Below are 20,814 nucleotides of genomic sequence, written 5' to 3' on the forward strand. Positions count from 1 at the left end.
GAGTTACAACATGTATATGGCTAAGTAAACATAAATTATTCACCAAGTAATTTCAGGAGGGAGAGAGAACAAACAACAGGGGCATGGTGAGAGAGGAGGAGAGAAACAGGGAGATTGGGCTGATCCTTGAAATAATCTAGGGATCCTAAGAGGCAGAAATGAGAAGTAAGGGCATTCCAGGCATGGACCATCTGTGCAAAGGCATAAAAACAGGAGATGGAATGTCACATATGGGAAACAAAAAGGCCAATTTAAGTTTTATCTGTGAATGTGAGAAGATTGAAAATAAAACTGGAAAGAAAACCCTTCTGTCCTCATTCCCAACACTAGCTTCTTGTGAAATACCACACATGCCTTAATAAGGGCATACCCATAAGAGTTCTTTCTTGGTTTCTGCTGAGTTGTTTGTGGGTTTATTCTTCAATCTGTTGACACTAAGGGTCTGCAGTTTCATCAATGAGAGATTCAGATGAAGAGCTCCAGAAAAACAGGAGGGAAGAGAAGTAACTTTCTGTTGGACAATCAGAGGTTTCCTGGATAAGTCTCAAAGGCAGGGATGGATTGCAATAGTTAGAAAGTGCATTCGAACGTTAGGGAATGCCTGCATGAATGCTTGGAGGCAGGAATCAAGGAATAGCTAGTGGCCCAGTTTGGAAAGAACATGCGGGCCACAAAAGGGAATGATAAGTTGAAAGGAGGCTAAAGTCACATACCATGGGCCCTAATTATGAAGGTAAATCCCAGGCTAGAATTTTGTTTTGATTTTTTTCCAATAGGCAAGAGGGAGGCATTAGATTCTAGAGCAGGGCAGTGACATGATTAAACTTACGCATTAGAAAAATTATTTTGGCAGCTTGGGTAAAGTTGGGATCAAGGCGAATGGAGGCAGAAAATCCACTTAGGAAACGATTATAATTATCTAGGACAAGCTAATGAACTAGGTGGCGTCAACATAAGAAGAGAGAAAAGGATGAACATGAGAGATCTTATGGAGGTAGGATCAATAGGACCTGGCAACTTACTGAATATAGAGGCTGAGAGAGAATGTGTATAGTCAAATATGACTCCAAGGTTTTGAGCTTAGTGCCTGGGAGAATAATGGTGGCTCATCAATAGAAACAGGGAGGTTAGGAAAAAGGGCATATTTAGGAAGGCAAAGATGAGTTCAGTTTTGAATATGTTGAATTTGAAGATCCAAAAAGACAGCCCAGTAAAGGGATAGAGCAGATAGGTGGATATAAAGGAAATTGATCAGGGGCTAGGTATTAGCTTTGGGAGTTATCTGCATGGAGGTGATGACTGAAGTCACTGGAGAAGATGAGATGAAGGAGAGACTTCAGAGAAAGAAGAGGGTCAAGAACAGAACCTTGGAGAATAGAAGGTAGATAATAAACCAGCCAAGTAGACCAAGAAAGAGCAGCTATATTGGTAGGAAAAGGACTAGGAGAGAGCAGCGCCACAAAACTAAAGATGGAAAGACTATTAAGGAGGGGATGTTGGACAACATCAAATGGTGCAAAAAGATCGAGGAAAATTAAGACAAAACAAGCCATTAGCTTTGGAAATTACAAATTTCAGTAGAGGTGGGGTCAGAAGCCATATTGCAGAGTTGAGAGATAAGTGAATAGTGAAGAAATGGAAGTAGAGAGAATAAGAGCAGACTATTCTTCCTAAAAGTGTAGCAGTGAAGGATAGAAGAGATATATGCTGATAGCCTGAAAGGATGACAGTGAAAGAGAAGGTTGGGATTTTTCTATAAGATAGGAAACATTAAGCTTTTCAGGAACACGTGTTTTGAATAAATGAGATATACCTGTACTACAAACTTGTTGGGCTAGCCATACCTACACACCACACAGTTTTGCACTGCATCTGATTGGAGAGGATTGGCCAGTAGCCTAAATAATCTTCTGTATTTTAGCAAAGAGAAACTGTACTGGTAACCTGATTGGAGGGGGGATGGCAGTGCACAGGAGGGTGGAAGGTACCTTGGACCACTGTGAAATATACAGAGTGAAGAAGGCATGCTGATGTTATCTGGGAGAATGAAGGTGTTCTTCCAAAGGGGTTGGCTTTTCCTGTTACAAGAAACTGCCCCTCTCTCTTCATCAATTACTGCTCGGTCATGTATTACTTATATAATTTCTACTCTACAGATGAAAATGAGTGTGAAAAAAACAACGGTGGCTGCAGTGAGATCTGCGTAAATCTGAAGAACTCATATCGCTGTGAATGCGGGGTTGGACGTGTACTGGGAAGTGATGGCAAAACCTGTGAAGGTGAGAATGGGGGAGAAGAGATTAAAGCTAATGGCCAGCATCAGAGGTGGAAACTGATAACAGAAAATAGTGATGCTAACTACTCCGTTCTTCTGGAGAGAAATGGTTTGGTTATACTAGAACACAACTGTTTAGTAATTACATTCTTATTCTATTTAGACTGGAGTATAACCATTGATTGACTGTCATGATGGGTTGGATGGAGTGTTAGACCTGGCATTAGGAAGACCTGAGTTCAAATCCCACTTCTGACACTAATTAGCTACATTACCATCAGCAAATCATTTTGCCTCTCCTTGCTTCATTTGTTTAAAAAGGGGATAATAATGCCTGTAGCACCTACCTCAGAGGGTTGTTAGGAAGGTCAAATGAAAATGTATTTAACACACCTTAAAAATTTTAAAGCTCTGTGCAATTTCAGTTATTATCATTAAAAGGGTAGTTGATTTTATGCCCTGTGAATGTGCCTTAAGAAATCATTCTTTTTAAGATTAGAAATGGTAGGGGGGGGGCAGCTAGATGGCGCAGTGGATAGAGTACCGGCCCTGGAGTCAGGAGTACCTGAGTTCAAATCCAGCCTCAGACACTTAACACTTACTAGCTGTGTGACCCTAGGCAAGTCACTTAACCCCAATTGCCTCACTAAAAAAAAAACAAAAAAAACAAAAACAAAAAAAGAAATGGTAGGGGGCAGCTAGGTGGCACAGTAGATAAAGCACTGGCCCTGGATTCAGGAGGATCTGAGTTCAAATCCGATCTCAAACACTTGACACTTACTAGCTGTGTGACCCTCAGCAAGTCACTTAACCCTCATTGCCCTGCAAAAAAAAATAAGAAGAAATGGTATATACATTTTATATAACCAAACAATAATAAAGCCACAAATCAAAATAATGCTTTGTAGTAGTTATGCAATGGATGAAATGAAAAAGACATTTGTACATAATATTCTCTCCCTTCAGGGTGCCTTTCCTGTTATAGGTAGTTTGTTGCTGTTGTTCAGTCATTTTCAGTTATGTCCAGCTCTTTGTGACCCCATTTGGGGTATACTTAGCAAAGCTACTGGACTGGTTTGCCATTCCCTTCTCCAGCTCATTTTACAGATAAGGAACTGAGGCAAAAAGGGTTAAGTGACTTACTCAGGGTCACACAGCTAAGAGGTGTCTGAGGTCAGATTTGAACTCAGATCTTCTTGACTCCAGGGTCAGCACTCTATCTACTGTGCCATCTAGCTGCCCAGGTATAGGTAGTTACAATTGCTAAAACTGTTATTGTATCAACTGCATCTTCTATACTACTTTGTCACTTCATTGTTAACATTCAAGGTATAGGACAAGAATGACTCACCTTATGTCACAGACTCTTGATGTTTGAATGAGAATGATAAACTATATACTCCTTTTTCTCCTTTTTTCTAAATAAGTGTCTGAGGTCAAATTTGAACTCAGAACTTTTGGGGGACAGGGCAATTAGGTTTAAGTGACTTTCTCAGGGTCACACAGCTAGTAAGTATCTAAGTCCAGATTTGAATTCAGGAAGATGACTCTTGCTGGACTGGTGCTCTATCCACAGTGCCACCTAGCTGCTGCTTTTACCTTTCTGGGTCTCAGTTTCCTCATTTGTAAATTAGGAATGAAAATAACAGTTTGTAGAGTTGCTGTAAGGAAAGTATCTTGCAAACCTCAAAGGGCTATAGAAAAGGGAGTTGTGTTTTTCCATAAGCTCATTTGGGTCTAGTTATATTAAAAGTTACAATACAGAAAGACCCAAGCAAGCATGACTTGCACCAATACAAGTATTTTACAGTCTCAGATAAAGGATGTATTAACTGCTGCAGTAGCCATTATGTGCTGCACATGCAGACAGTGCCTCTAAGAACAAGGCTAAATTTATTTAGAGTTTTATTGAAATAAGTGTAATGACCTGGATTCTTCCTTAATCTTCTTTATTTTCTGCAATAATCTTTGCATATTTGAGCACAGCAGGAGATAATTAATTCCAAAGGAGGCTCCTGAGGAGCATTCCTAATTATTCCTGATCAGTTTACTGGCTGAATATGCAGTCTATTCATCAGGCTCCTCTCAGCCTTAGAGTTGGCTCTAAAGGGAAAACCGAACAAGTTGCACTTTGGGATTTATTTTCCTCTATTTCTCTTCGATCACCTGGCTCCTAGTGGTGCGACCACAACTGCCTTATTGAAAACTTTTCCTTTTTCTAAATTATTGGAGACCTACAATCACGGGATCGTGAGATTGGATGAGACCACAGGGCTCTAATCCCAAGCAAGATCCTTTCATAACATCCCTAATCAATAGAATCCATTAATCTCTAAGGCCAGCTTAGGTTAGTTCCACCAAGAATTAGAACTGGTTGGAAAAAAAAAAAAAGAACTGGTTGGATATTAAAATTTGCTCTTAGCATTTTTCTAAAAGAAAAGAGACTTGAGAATTCATCTAGTCCAACCTTCTCATTTTACATAAGGAAACAGAGGTCTACTGAATTATGCAATTTTAGAGCTGGAATGGACCTCAGCTTCCATTTAGTTTAACTTATGTTCCCAAAAGAATCCCCATTAAGATATGCCAACAAGTTGTTATCCAGTCTGTGCTGAAGGCCTCCAAGGAGGGGGGACCCATTAGCTCCTGAGACAGCCCATTCTACTCAGGGAGAGCTCTTGTTGTTAGAAATTTTTCCTGATATCAAGCCTTAAATTTCTCTTTTGTAACTTTCCCCGACCTCTGGCCTGGCTTGTAGAGCTGAGCTCAATGCTCCCTCTCCCACCAGCAGTTCTAAGTACTTGAAGCAATGAAATGATTTGCTCAGAATCATTAAGTCAATCAATCAACATCTATAAAATCCCTACTATGTGCCAAGCTCTGGGGATACAAAAGAGGGAGGGTAGGGGGCAGCTAGGTGGAGCAGTGGATAAAGCACCAGCCCTGAATTCAGGAGGACCTGAGTTCAAATGCGGCCTCAGACACGTGACAATTACTAGCTGTGTGACCCTGGGCAAGTCACTTAACCCTCCTTGCCCTGCCAAAAAAAAAGGGAAGGGGGTCAAAAGACAGTCCCTACCCTCAAGGAGTTTACAATCTAACAGGGGAGACAAAATGAAAACAAACATATACAAAGCAAACTACATACAGGATAAACAGGAATCATTCACAAAAGGAAAATGCATTGATTACTGTCACTTAAGAGAGGTTGGGGGAAAGGTTGCAGTAAAAACGGGGGTTTTGGTTGGGAATTAAAGGAAATGTCCTTTAAAGGAGTCCCATTAGAGCAGAGGAAGGAGAACATTCTAGGCATGGGGGACAACCAGAGAAAATACCCAGTGGTGAAATGGAGGAACAGCCAGTAGGCCAGTGTCACTGAATGGAAGAGTATGTGTTAGGGAATAAGGTTGTTGTTGTTTGTCTCCTGTTCTCCAAGAGGACCTTGACATTGGGGTGATATCATGGTGTGCAGTGAATGGGATTTAAGTGAGGGAGGACTGTGCAAGGTCACCAACCTCACTCTCTCCTCCAGAGCCATCTGGGTCCAGCGGAAAGATATAGATCAGGATAACTGGAGATGGCCCTGGATGTTTCAGGAAATTGGGGTTGAGTGACTTGCCCAAGGTCACACAGCTAGGAAGTGTCTGAGGTGAGATTTGAACTCAGGTCTTTCCAACTTCAAGACCAGTGCTCTATCAACTGCACCACCTCACTGCCCAAGGGAATAAGGTGAAAGAAGACTGGAAAGGTAGGAGGGGGCTGGGCAATAAGGGGCTTTGAATGCCAAACAGAGGATTTTTGTATTTGCTCCTGGAGGCAATAGGGAGCCACTGGAGTTTGAGTAGTGGGGCACAACATGATCAGACTTATTTTTAGAAATAGCTGGAGGATGGATTAGAGTGGGAAGGGACTTGAGACTGGTGAACCTCCCTACCCCCAACAGCAGGCTATTGCTATAGATTAGATGTAAGGTAATGAGGGACTCCAGTAGGATGGGAGCAGTGTCAGAGCACAGAAGGGGGCATTTTGGAGAAATGGTGGAAAGGTAAAATCAATTGTCTTTAGAAACAGATCGGATATTGGGGGGGGGGGCTGTGAGAGATAGTGAGAAATCCAGGATGACTCAGGTTTTGAGCCTGATGAAGTGGGAGAATAGTGTTGCCCTCTACAGTAATAGGGAAGGTAGGAGGTGGGGGAGGGTTTGGAGGGTTTCGGTTTCCTGCATGTTGTGTTCTAGATACCTAAAAGGAGGTTGGAGATGAGAGATTGGAGGTCAGCAGCATAGAGATAGTAATTGAATCCATGGGAGCTGGTGAGATCACCCACTGAAGTAGTACAGAAGCTAAAGAAAAGGAATCCCAGGACAGAACCCCTACAGTTTGAGGCTATGATCTGGAAGAGGATCCAACAAAAGACGAAGAGACATTCTTAACAAAAGGAATAAGGAGAGGAAATCTTCTTACTGTTGACTTTTAATATTTTTCTCCTACTTGAAGATGCCCAGTTAGTCATTATTACTGATTCAAACTTGTGTAGGGAACCCCCAACGTGGAAATATCTTCCACAAAGACAATCTTGGGCAGTCTGCTTAGATTAAGAGAGGTGACTGAGAGAGGGTTGAAGTGACTTGCCTGTAGTTAGTACATGTTGGAGGCCAGAACTGAACTTGGGTCTTTCTAAGTCCAAAGACAACTCTTTATACACCCCCAGTCACCTCAAAGGCCAAAGGATTGCCTTTATCTGTTAAATTTATGGCTTCATAAATAGGATTGCCTTGAGTTTATCCACTCTAAGTTTCACAAAGATTAATTTAAATTAATTAGAAAGTCAATTAACATTCAAGAGAAACAATATTTTATGAAATCATCGTGCAAGAAATAATTGAAATTACAACCAACAGGCAATTTTTGAACCTCCTTGAGCACTTAAGATGGCCTCCTCACTAGGCAAGGGCCCTTTCTAGATGCTGAGACAAGAAAGTGCTTTGGATGAAGTTGGTTTTTGAGGCAGCTTGGGGATTCTGGGGCTTGGACTCATGAAGACTTGAGATCAACCTTTCTTAGACAGTTCCTAGCCATGTTACCTTGGATATCTTACACCACCAGAGTGGATTTCAACAGGAATGATCAGGGCTTTGCCCCAGTGCACCTACATCCAGGAGGGTCATACTGCTTCAATGAGAAGGAGGCAAGTTTCCTCCCCATAGTATTCCAAAGACCAGTGCCCCGGCCTGGTGGTTCTTTGCCTCTCTATCCTACGCAAGACAACTTCCAGGGTCCTATATCGGTGACACTCCTCTCCCTGGGCTTGCCTTCCCCTTCAAACTTCATCTATGTATGAGAGAACCCTTCCCTCCACTGTTCCCCACCCCCAATCTCATCTACAAGTAAATTTGTCCAACAAACAAGAATGCCTACTAATGGTTCTGTTTCTATAAAGGCACTCAAATGCTATAAGTTCATCAATATTTCAAATTATTGGTTCTCCTTTCATCCCCAGAAGACATGATGCCCATCTGTAATATCACAGAATAATGAGCATGTAGCTCTAAAGTGGTCGCCTTCATGAGGCTTTCCAAAATTGGATAAATTAGCACATTCTTTGAATCTTGCTTTTTCCAGTCTCCTCAGAGCCTTCTTTCTTTGCATCTAAGAATTTTTACTGTTCCTCTGGAAGTTTAATAACAGCAAGGTTTGCGTTCTGAAGGTGACAAACTGAAATTATGTTAGCTATAACATTTTTCTTGGGAAGAACATTTTTACTTGGGAACTTGAAAAATATGATGGCCTTGAATCTTCCCCATAAAAGAAATGTGGGTAAAAGCTCTTTTGAGCAAGCTTTCTCAATGGTTTTTATTTTATTCTGCTCTGGTTCCGTTTTCATAGTGGGCTATTATCACAGAAAACTTTAACTTGAATATACTTGGGTTCTGAGATCCCCAGAGCAGCAGATAATGGACCAATGGACAATGAACCCAATTCACAAGAGTAGCCAAGAGCTTGTCTAGTTGAATTCATATCCTGACAGTAAGAATAACAGATTCTTTCATTTTCAATACTGCTCGGCAAGCTTTCAAACAGGATGAAGAGAATATTTCATCAATTGAAATTGGCTTGTTCTGTTTTCCACAAAGCTTGGCTTCACTACCCATTTGTTCAGTAAAATAACAGCCAGTCAGTAAAATTCCATTTTGTTGCAGGAAAAAAAAAATTGAGACCCAGGGGTATTATCAGAAATGTGCACTTCTCTGATCAAATACCAACAAGCAAACTTTCCCCATTTGGATTTCTTGCCTCATCTCTAGACATGTTATTTGTCATTAGTTGCCTAAAAAGGAAGCACTGCATGAGTAGAGAGCTGACATTGAAGTCCTGAGTTCTAATCCTAATTCTGATACATGCTAGTAGTATGACCATAGGCAAGTCATTTAACCTCTTAGTCTTGATTTCCTTATTTTCAAAAGAAGAGAAATAATAACATCTATCTCCCAGGTGGGGGTTGTAAGGAACTAATAATATGCTTAAAGGATTTTGCAAACCTTAATGCATTATATAAATATTGGTATTATTATTATATCATTAGATGACCTCTAAGGTCCTTTCCAGCTCTAGATCTCAGATGTTATGATAACTGTTTTGCATTAGTGAAGGGAGTTTACACACAGGAAGTTGTCTAAACTGACAAAATCACAGGTCCAGACCCCAGATCTTGCAAGAGTTTTATTCCAGCACTACCTTCCCAGGCCAAGAAGTTCCTAGGGTGACATAAATGGTCCACTTGGCTTTTCTATTTCTGTTGCAGACATTGAAGGTTGTCAAAACAAAAATGGCGGCTGCAGCCATTCCTGCCGTGGATATGACACAACTTATCAATGTGAATGCCCTCGAGGGTTGGTGCTATCTGAGGACAATCACACTTGCCAAGGTAGGACTTGGGTTAGGATCCAACCTTTACTGCAAGTTACCTAATATCCTTCTCTTCTCCTGAACTCGCTGCCCTCCAGGTCTCCTCACTCCTGCTTCCCCTCAATATAAGCCTTCCTGACAATAGCATATTTCTGAATCAGTACCCCAGAATTTTTCAGGAGGGTAAGAAGTTTTAGCAGAAACTTTCTTTTAACTTAATTCTTTGAAGTTACCTTTGTACTGTTTCTATAGCTTTTACTGATATTTTAATCATTATTATGTTGAGAGGATAGAGTTAGAATCAGAGTCAAGTCCCATCTCAGCCACATCCTGGCTGTGTAATCTTGGATGAATCATTTCTTCTTAGGACCCCAGGCAATGTTCTGAGACTATAACTTGCAGGATATTTGCAGATCACTTACTATTTTATAGAAAAATGAGCCATACTGGCTCTACATGCAGTAGGGTCACTGGAAAGAGCACTGAATTTGGTATTAGAAGACCCGGGTTCAAATCACGGTTCTTCTACTTGCAAATCATGTATTCCTTTGGTCAATTTACTTCTCTTGGCTTCAGTTTTCTCCATTTCTAAGATGAGACTGGGTTAGATGGTCTCCACGGTCCCTTCGTAAACACTTTCCTCCCTAGATTATGTTGTGATTACATGGCCCTATTCACCAGACCATGTTATTACTTTGATCATAAACACTTGATTCCATAAATACCTAGCCAGTATTTATTTTCCTCACAAAGAAATGAGGAGAGGAACCCATATGGACGGATGATTTGCCATATAGGTACATTGGCATCAATCCTACAACTACCTGCTCAGAGTATGGACTTCTCAGTGCCCAGAATGTGATTTCTCCATATTTGTTATTATAATTGCTTTCTTGTATGTTGGGCTTTGTCTTGACCCTCATCAGAGAGAGCAACTTTGGGGACTAAGTTGGAAAGAGAGAAAAAGTCACTGTGCCTTAAAGTCAAAGCAAACTTTTTGTACTAAATGAAAATGAAATTTATCAATAGTTTGTAGCTTACTAAACCAAGCAATGACAATCTGAAACCCTTCCCAAACCATACCAATAATGCCTGTGTTATGGGGCAATAATTAATAAGAAGGCCATGGCTGAGGGCAGCTAGATGGCACAGTGGTAAAGCACCGGCCCTGGATTCAGGAGTACCTGAGTTCAAATCCAGCCTCAGATACTTGATACTTACTAGCTGTGTGACCCTGGGCAAGTCACTTAACCCTCATTGCCCTGCAAAAAACAAAACAAAACAAAACAAAACAAAAAAACAAAAAAAGAAGGCCATGGCCATTTGCTGCAGAGGTTTAAGCCTACACAGAAGAACGCTTCTCCTGCATTGCCAATAAATTGACTTTATGGGATAAATATTAATTCTTTAAGTGTTCAGGTCACCCGTTGTGCTGGCAATATATTTGTAAGGGAGACCTGAAGAGAGAGTATTTTCAAATTCTGGAAATAAATGTTTCCTCTTAAAACAATAACTACTCTAGAATATTTAAGAAACATATCCAAATCTAATCCCGGGAGGAAGAATTCTTGGGTTATGCTCACTGACTTCCTTTGAGGTCTTTGAAAGATGTTAGAAAAGACTAACTCACATAACTTCAGTCTTAGACAACCCAAACAAAATTCGAGTGCCCCCCAAGACAAAATTCTTTCCTCTTGGTAGCTTCCTTCTCCTTAGCTCTTGCTTAGGTTTTCTGATTATACCTGACAATTGTCACCTTTCTTTCAGTGCCTATGAGATGCCAGTCGAATTCCATTGAAGTGAACATCCCCAAGGACCTGGTTGGAGGTCTGGAGGTCTTTCTGACCAACACATCCTGCCGAGGGGTATCCAATGGCACCCACGTCAATATCTACTTCTCCCTCAAGACCTGTGGCACGGTGGTTGATGTAGGTTCCTCAGGGAGGGAGGACAGGTGGGGATGATCCAGGGACCTTAAGCTTGGGAGATGGGTTATAGATCGAAGGTTCCATTTAGATCACAGAAAATATACCCATAGTAGAGAATTTAATTCAATTTAATGAACATTTATTAAGCACTATGTGCCAGACACATGTGTAAGTGGCAGCAAGGTGAAGTGACCTTTGCAAAGTCCTCAGCACTTCGCCCATGGAGTAGCTGAAGATATTTTCATGAGAATACCAAGCCTTCCAGACTTTTGGTTACTTCTCCCCAAACTGTGATCTCCACTCAGGACAAGATGGATCAGAAAGAGATTAAATAACAGATAGTTGGGCCAACATATTGCCTCTCTGAGACCCCACCTTCTTTGACACCATTTTACATTGTTGACAATTATTTCCTTCTTAATAGTCTCTCTTCACTTGACTTCCCTGATACTGCTCTTCTAGTTTCCCCATCTCTCTGACCACTCCTCACACTCTTTTGCTGGTTCTTTTCCTTCAGTCTTCTAAATGTGGCCATCCCCCCAAAGCTCCATCTTTAGCCCATGTCTCTATACATTTTTCTTCTTTGGCAATATCATCCATTGCCATGGCACCAGTTATCATATACTCTTTGCAGATGACACCCAAATCTAGAGACCTAGCTCTAAGCTCCCTCTTAGAATCCCATATTTCCAAATATCTACTGGGTATATCTCCCCAGATGTCTCACCAAAATCACTCAGGTTTGACCTGTCCCAAGATATGAATTTGTATGATAGTTATTTCTGTTCACATTTCACCCTTCTACTAAGTTCATACACCCCTTTAGGTCAAGGCCTTTGTGGGCTTTCATCCTGGTATCCTCAGTTCCCAGCACAATGCCTTCCACGAAGTATGTACTTTTTTTTTTTTTTTAGTGAGGCAACTGGGGTTAAGTGACTTGCCCAGGGTCACACAGCTAGTAAGTGTTAAGTGTCTGAGGCCGGATTTGAACTCAGGTACTCCTGATTCCAGGGCCGGTGCTCTATCCACTTCGCCATCTAGCTGCCCTGAAGTATGTACTTTTAATAAATGTTTATTGAATTAAATTGAATTTTTAATTTTAGGACATAGTGAATGGGTCCAAGATATAGAACAGAGTCAAGATTAAGGGTAGAAACCTTATTCATTCATCATTCATTCAATCCTCTATATTCCACAAAGCCCTACTCTGATATTTCATCATGGCTTAGAGGTGACTCCGAGCCCTTAAAAGCTATGAACAAAGCAAAAGTCAGATTGATCCTACAATGAAAAATGTTCAGGTACAGTACCTGCAATAGACTATGTAGCCTAGCTATTTGGTAATGAATTATTTGGCAATGACAATTCACAAAACAAAGAAAAATGCACAGCAGCCTTCAGTTCTGTGCGGGCTCAGTCTACTTTGCAGTGACATTCATTCAGTTAATATAAACGTGAAGCGTGTGAAAACTTGTAAAAGGAACCATGGGAAATACAAAGAAGCATTCAGCTCCATTCCTACCCTCAATAAGCTTGCAATCTAGTTGAGGAGACAAATGTATGGTTCAGACAATGTGTTTTAGGAATTGATCAGAGGGGGGTGATAAGAGCTGTAGAGATCAAGGTAGCCTTTGTGGAGAGGACAGAACTTGAACTGAGTCTCAGGAGATGTGTATGATTTGGTGATATAGAAAAGAACTGGTCTGGTAAGGGGGAAAATGTGAGCAAAAGTTCAGAGAAGAGGGGCAGCTAGATGGCGCAGTGGATAGAGCACCGGCCCTGGAGTCAGGAGTACCTGAGTTCAAATCCGGCCTCAGACACTTAACACTTACTAGCTGTGTGACCCTGGGCAAGTCACTTAACCCCAATTGCCTCACTAAAAAAAAAAAAAAAGTTCAGAGAAGGGAATGAGAAGTAATGATCTGGGGCAGTGAATAAATCACCCACCCTGTTTGAAACAAAGGGTAAATTTGAAAGTTATAGGATATATAGTCAGAAAGACATGTTGGCACCAGATTATAGAGTTCGTAAAGGCTAGGAAAAAAGAGGTTAGACTTTATATCATACCAATGACAAGCAACTGAAGGTGGGTTTTTTGAGCAGATATTGAGGGTTTTATTGTTGTTGTTTTAAGAAATAGCTTTCTAGAAATTCCATTCCTGCAGTGTTATATAGATTGATTCAGAGTGAGGGTAACACTGAGATTAGATTCAAGGAAACTAGTTAGTCACTTGCAATAATCCAATAAGCACCAATTATGCTCAAGGTAGAATTCTAGTCTAGAAAAATGTAACTATACTCCTTAGAAGGCAGGAGTTATTTTTCATTTTATCTTTAGATCCCCAGAGGCTAGAGCAGTACTTTGTACATAATAAGTGTTTGATAAATGATTGCTGATTTGAGTCGAAGGTGCGGCATAAGGGTATGGAGAGTACATAGAGGTATGAGGTTACAATCTAGTTGGGAAGACAGGCAGGACATAAGCATATAAAAAGATAATACATAAGTCTTAAATAAAGGGTAGCAACTATATATGCTATAGGGGATGCGACTAAACTAGGATGATACCAGTTGAACAATGAGGAAGAGACCTGAGTTAACAGAATTTGTTAACAGAATGGAAATGGCATACAAGGCAAAGGGGAAAACCAAAGATGACTCTAAGGCTTGGAGCCCAGTTGACAAGAGAATGATCATCAGCACAATAGGGAAGTTTGAGGGCATCACTTTGGAATGGACGATTGTGGGTTTCATCTCTGTGTTGAATTTGAAGTAGAAAGAAGGCAACCAAATGAAAGGAGTTGACCAGCAGCTGAAAATTCTTGCCCAGAACTTGAAAGGGAGACCGAGAGCTTAATATGCAGATTTGAGAGCTGCCCATAGAAACATAAAAGTTGAAACTATGAGAGCAGATGTTCTGCCACAGAATTTAAACCCATTCTGGTCTTTTTCAAGGAAATGCTTTAGAGCTACCATTAGCACCTGGTTTTGGCCCAAGACTGGTGAACATGAATTAATGCAAACTATTTTTTCTATATAGATAGATAGAGAGATATATCCATATCTAGATATCCAGATCTATACATGTGGATATACATGTATGTGTACACACATATGTGTATATACACATATCTCTATATCTACATGTGGATATCTAGATCTAGATACATACATATTTAGATATATAGGTAGATAGATAATTTGTTGTTGTTGAATTGTCCTATACTCTGAATCCATTTGGAGTTTTCTTGACAAAGATACTAGGGTGGTTTGCCATTTTCTTCTCTAGCTCATTTTATAGATGAGGAACTGAGGTAAACAGGGTTAAGTGACTTGCCCAGGGTCATATAGCTAGTCTCATGAAATTGAGTCTTCCTGACTCCAGGCCCCAGCAATGGTTTGCACTAGATACTTCTGGGTAGTCAGAGCCCAAACTAAGGATTCTGGAACCTAGAGCAAGCAGCACAAAAAGTATCATCAAATCAACATTCAATGACAATTTTAATTGGGTGAAGGGAGGAGACCCAGAGATACTAGGCCTTCTCATGGGAAGAGAGCATGGAGCACTACCCCAAGGTGGGCAAACTGCGACCTTGGTACACTGCAAGGTTCCTACTAAGAAGCAAGGGGTAGAGGGAAAAGAAGGGCAGAGCCCAAAAGGGGAGAAGCTCACCTGGGGCACAGCCCCATAGGGAGAAAATAATACCTTCCTATTTTATTGATTATTCTTCCTAACTAGACAAAACAGTATAGTGGACAGAAAGCTAGTCTAAATGTCAGGAAGACCTAGGTTCAAGAATTGTTTCTGACACAAACTTGCTGTGTAACCTTAGAGAAATTCCTCAAGTTCTGGGGACTCCAGGCAACTAAGTTTCAGCTATTTTGTCAGGAGAATCCACATTGGAATCCCCTTACACCAATTAAGTCATAGGTACAGACCAAAATTCAAAAGCAAAACAGCAAAAAACTTGAGTGCTAAGGTCATTTGTTTCTATGAGGCAGAAGGAAAGCATGTGTCTCTTCCAAATTGCAGCACCCTGGGCAAAGACCCAATCATAACACTTTAATTAGAACTTGTCGGAGAGTGGTTAATTAAGTCTTTAGGGTCACAGAACTAAGAAGCAGCATGTATAGGATGCTGATCATCTTGACGGCCATCCTAAAAGTAAAGGAGCAAATTGAACTGATCACATGGAGACACCTGGGTCACCTGGTAGACTAGGACAGGAACAGGAATGCTTTTCGGGTAGGGGATGGAGAAATACTAAGTACACCTACCGGAACAGCTTCTTTCTTTCTCTACTTCTTCGGGCCTTCAGGTGGTGAATGATAAGATCATCGCTAGCAACCTAGTGACAGGGCTCCCCAAGCAGATGCCCGGCAGTAACGGTGACATCATCATCCGTACCAGTAAGCTGCTGATCCCGGTCACCTGCGAGTTCCCTCGACTCTACACCATTTCCGAAGGCTATGTGCCCAACCTCCGTAACTCCCCACTGGAAATCATGGGACGCAGCCAGGGGATCTTCCCCTTCACACTGGAGATCTTCAAAGATAACGAGTTTGAAGAGCCCTACCGGGAAACGCTACCCACTCTCAAGCTTCGCGACTTGCTCTACTTTGGAATCGAGCCCCTGGTTCATGTGAATGGGCTAGAAACCCTGGTGGAGAGCTGTTTTGCAACTCCTACAGACAAGATCGATGAGATCCTCAAGCACTACCTCATCCGAGATGGGTATGTATCTCCAAATGATCTTCTAATCTATTTCACCTTGCTCTACTCCTGTCTAGCCTCTATGGCTCCAATCACAGACACGGTTATTTTTTTTTTTACTTGCTATTTTTTCCACTTACTGGTATTTTCCCCAAATTACATGTAAAGATAGTTTTCAACACTCATTTTTGTAAGATTTTGAGTTCCAGTTTTTCTCCTTCCCTCTCTTCCTACCCCCTCCCCAAGAGGGCGAGCAATCTGATATAGGTTACACAGTACAATTGTGTTAAACATATTTTCTCATTAGTCATGTCATAAAAGAAAAAAATCATAACAAAAAACACAAGAAAGGAAAAAGAAAATATGCAAAAAAAAGTGAAAGTAGTAAACCTCAATCTTCCTTCAACCTCCATAGTTCTCTCTCTGGATGTAGATAGCATTTCCCATCATAAGTCCTTTGGAATTGTCTTGGATCATTGTATTGTTGAGAAGAGTTAAGTCTATCATAGTTAATCATCTCACAATGTTGCTGTTACTGTGTATAATGTTCTCCTGGTTCTGATCAGTTCATGTAAATCTCTCCAGTTTTTCTGAAATCTGCCTTCTCATCTTTTCTTATAGCACAATAATAGTCCATTGCCACAATTTGTTCAGCCATTCCTCAATTGATGGACATCTTCTCAATTTCTAATTCTTTGCCACCATGAAAAGAGCGGCTATATTTTTGTATATGTGGGTCCTTTTCCCTTTTTTATGATCTCTTTGGGATACAGACCTAGTAGTGGTATTGCTGGGTCAAAGGGTATGCAATTTTAAAATCCTTTGGAGAGGGCAGCTAGGTGGCACTGGCCCTGGATTCAGGAGGACCTGAGTTCAAATCCGGCCTCAGACACTTACTAGCTGTGTGACACTGGGCAAGTCACTTAACCCCCATTGCCCCCCCAAAAAAGACTAAAATCCACAGACCTACTACTTGGGAAGAATCTAGTACTTTGGGGGCAGCTGGGTGGAGCAGTAGATAAAGCACTGGACCTAGATTCTGGAGGACTCAAGTTCAAATCCGGCCTCAGAAACTTGACACATACTAGCTGTGTGACCCTGGGCAAGTCACTTAACCCTCACTGTCCTGCAAAACAACAACAACAACAACAACAACAAAACTAACAAAACCCTTTTGGCATAGTTCCAAATTGCTCTCCAGAATGGTTGGATCAGTTCACAACTCCACCAACAATCTATTAGTGTTTCAATTTTCCCACATCTTCTCCAACATTTATCATTTTCCCTTTTTGTCATATTAGCCAATCTGATAAATGTGAGGTGGTACCTTAGAGTTGTTTTGATTTGCATTTCTCTAATCAATAGGGATTGAGAATATTTTTCATATGACTATAGATAGCTTAATTTCTTCATCTGAAAACTGCCTGTTCATATCCTTTAACCATTTCTCAATTGGGGAATGACTTGTATTCTTATAAAATTGATTCAGTTCTCAATATATTTGAGAAATGAGACCTTTATCAGAAACACTGACTTGTAAAAATTGTTTCCCAGCTTTCTGCTTTCCTTCTAATCTTGATTGCATTGGTTTTGTTTGTGCAAAAACTTTTAAATTTAATGTAATCAAATTGATCAATTTTGCATTTCGTAATGTTCTCTAGCTCTTGTTTGGTCATAAATTCTTCCCCTCTCCATAGATCTGACAGGCAGACTATTCCATCCTCTCCTAATTTGCCTCTGGTATACCCTTTATGTCTACATCATGTATGGCAGGGTTACTTCTTGAGATAAGACAGCATTCTTGGAAGCCTAAATCTTTTAAAAATTAACTTTTATTGATCTTTTGCTCTTATATCACCTTTATGCCTACATATGACCCATTTCTCCTCCGCAGTGAGCTACTGTCCTGTAACAAAGATTAGGGCGGGGGGGGGGGGAATCAGTTCAACAAAACTAACCTACACATCAACTAAGTCTAACAGTATATGCCAAGCTCCATATCTGTAGTCCCCCACCTTTGCAAAGGAAGGACATAAATTTTTCCAACTCTCCTTTTGGGCCACCCTAACATTATATTTACATATGTTGAGTTTGAGGGTTTGGGGTTAGTCTTGCCATTTGCATTGTTGTAATCTTTGCGTATATAGTTTTCTTGGTTCTGCTTCATTTTGTATTACTTCACATTATTCTTCCCATGTTTCTCTCAATTATTCACATTCTCCATTTTTCATAGCAAGAAAATATTCCATTATAATTATGTACCAATCAATGTTTATTAAATGCCTACTATATGCCAGGTACTTTGTGCTAAGCACTGGGGATACTTTAAAAAAAAAAAAAGCAAAAGATAGTCCCTCCCATAGGGGAGCTCACAATCTAATGGTGGAGACAACAAACAAACAAATATATACAAACAGGCTATGTAGAGGATAAATAAGAAATAATTAACCACAATCCAATTGATAAGGAAACCCTTTATTCTGTTACCACTCAGAACTTCCTTAAGAATTCCTAGTATCTTTAAGAACACTGAGTCTTTTGTAGTTCCCACCACTTATGAACCAGGCAATCAATGCCACTAACATTTCAGTATTTCAAAAAGTGCCGTAATGTTGTCAAAGAAGTTATTCTCTCAGCTGTTTGCAGATTGTGGCCCTTCTCTAATCGAATACATGATCTTTGGAAGCTTCTGGGACCAAAAAAATTAATCAACCCAGCCTATGTGCTGATGAGACTCTCCCAGCTCAGCCACACACAGCATTTTATAGTTTACAAAGTTCCTGACATATCTTATCTCATTTGATCCTCAAAAAAAAAAAAAAATTATCACCCTCCTTCCATAGATGAGGACACTGCCGTAAAACAGCCACCATGGCCTGCTGCTTTTGTCCTCTAGAGGGGGTCAAAGCTTCAGTAAACCAACATAAGTGTCCATGGGGACAAGTTTAGCCCTCGGTCAAAAGGGTTTGTTTGGCTTTGCCAAGAGAGTGTCTCTCTTGATAGGCCAGATAAGTTCAATGTACTTCCAGCTGCACTGCTATGAAGTGGTGCATGTAACCTTAAGAATGGAGTTTGAGAATAGAATCAAGTTGTCTCTCCCAGTGGTCCCTTCCCATCTCCTGTTTCCATCAGTTGAAATGGAAAACGTGTCATTCTGCATTGTACTGATAAGCAAAGATAGGATCTCACAGGAAATTATCTCTTATCTTGTGACCTCAACTTTTCCAAATGGAAAGCAAAAGCATCGGATTTTCCTTTGACATTCTATTTTTTCTTTTTAATTAAAAAAACACGAGTTTTTTGCTGAGTAGTTTAATGGCTATATTTACTTTTAACAAAAATAAATGTTTAATAAAAAATCTATCACTTGTCCAAAGAAGTTCAGTAAATTAATTTATCTGGAACATAACCAAGAAAGCAAAGAAGGTCTGTATACCACCAAAATAACTACCACAAAGTCCATACGCTTTAAAAAATTTACTATAAAAATGACTTAGCATATGGAAACTTTAAATATAACCAATAATCCTGAAAATATCGTGACTGGCATTTACAACCTTGATCAGAATTCTTTGTTGTACAAATATTTATTTATCATTCTATGAATAGTCAACAATAAACTAGTGCAAGAGAACAGATAACTTGTTTAGAAGTAAGCATATAGAATGATAAATTGAGAATTCTGGTTACTGTTTTTCTCCTTGTATAAAACAGCATTAAAAAAAATAAAATCTGAAGTACAAAGGCTAGCAAATTATTATGTATGTAATTTTTTTCTCTACAAGGAAGTATGTATTAAAAAAGTTAATACATTTAAAATTTGGCTTAAGTTATACTTTTAATTATGTTTTGTATGCAACTTCAGATAGACACATTATTTTCTAACCATTTCATATTCAAATGAGGCTGAAAAGAGTTTCCTAACAGAGCACAGTAGATAAAGAATATTTAACCTCATCTATATTGAAGTTGAAAATTCAAACACCATTCATTTATTTTAATCTTAGAGGCAACACAAAACTTGTTAACATGAATATTTTAAGTGAATGGTATGACACAAATATTTCTTACCAACTTAAGGAAAGAGGGTACATTTTGTGAAGTGGATAAAGTTCTGGTCAAAGGACCTAAATTTGAATCTTGCCACTTACAACCTATGAGACTTCAGCAAGTCATTTAACCTCTCTAGACAGCCCTAGCATTTTACAGTAAACCCTCAGGCCCTTACTTGAATACCATTTATTCTTATTTCAAACAGTCTGAAAAAGCTTAGTTGTCTTGTTTTTTAGCCCCTAGAAAAAAACAAGTTGTAAATTAGAGGCGAGAAACAACCATGACTAGGTATCAACTCAACATCCACTGAAGAAACCCACAATCAGACACAATTCAAAAGGCATAATCTGGGCCCATTTTTATGGGGTGGAGGTGGGGGAGTGGGTGGGGGCAGGTTTTGAGTAAATAGCCTCAAACTGGAGTGGCTCCCTTCATTTTAATGAGAGCGATTATGAAACATTCCTGGACACATACACCCCCCCCCCCATCTTAACCCTCCCTCTGTTGATCAAAATATGCCTCTCCAACAAACACTTGAATAATTGTTTGGCAAACAGCACTTACCCAAAGGAGAACAACGCGAAGTGTGGGTGTGGTGAAGGCAAGAGAAGGGAGGCAGGGTTGTGTTCTGTTCTGGACCCCCACAGTTCAGGAAGTATAGTGATCACCTGGAACGTGCCCCATGAAGGGCAAACAGAATGGTGCAAGGTCTTGAGTCCATGGCATATGAGGCTCTGTAGAAGGAACTGAGGACTTTTTGCCTGGAGAAGGGAAGGCTGAGGAGGATTCCTGAGAGCTGTCTTTAAGTATTTGAGGAAGAAGTTAGATTTGGGCTCTTTGGTCTGGAGCGCAATGAGTGGAAGTTGTAAAGTGGCCAATTTGGGCTAAAGCTTTAAACTGACTAAGACTTTGGGGAAATCCTGAGCTTCCTACGAGGGA

At 40.2% G+C, this 20,814-nt stretch overlaps 1 protein-coding gene across 1 annotated transcript in view; it reads left to right on the forward strand.

Annotated features, from left to right (window-relative positions):
• Window positions 1-20,814, forward strand: part of OIT3 (oncoprotein induced transcript 3) — a 40,243-nt gene that overhangs the window by 10,618 nt on the left and 8,811 nt on the right. Inside the window, exons 4-7 of the mRNA XM_043981460.1 lie at window positions 2,157-2,279; window positions 9,077-9,199; window positions 10,948-11,108; window positions 15,428-15,843. Coding sequence (XP_043837395.1) covers window positions 2,157-2,279; window positions 9,077-9,199; window positions 10,948-11,108; window positions 15,428-15,843 — 823 coding nt within the window. The remainder of the gene's footprint in view (window positions 1-2,156; window positions 2,280-9,076; window positions 9,200-10,947; window positions 11,109-15,427; window positions 15,844-20,814) is intronic.

Source organism: Dromiciops gliroides, chromosome 2 (genome assembly GCF_019393635.1).
Source record: "Dromiciops gliroides isolate mDroGli1 chromosome 2, mDroGli1.pri, whole genome shotgun sequence".
Taxonomy (NCBI): domain Eukaryota; kingdom Metazoa; phylum Chordata; class Mammalia; order Microbiotheria; family Microbiotheriidae; genus Dromiciops; species Dromiciops gliroides.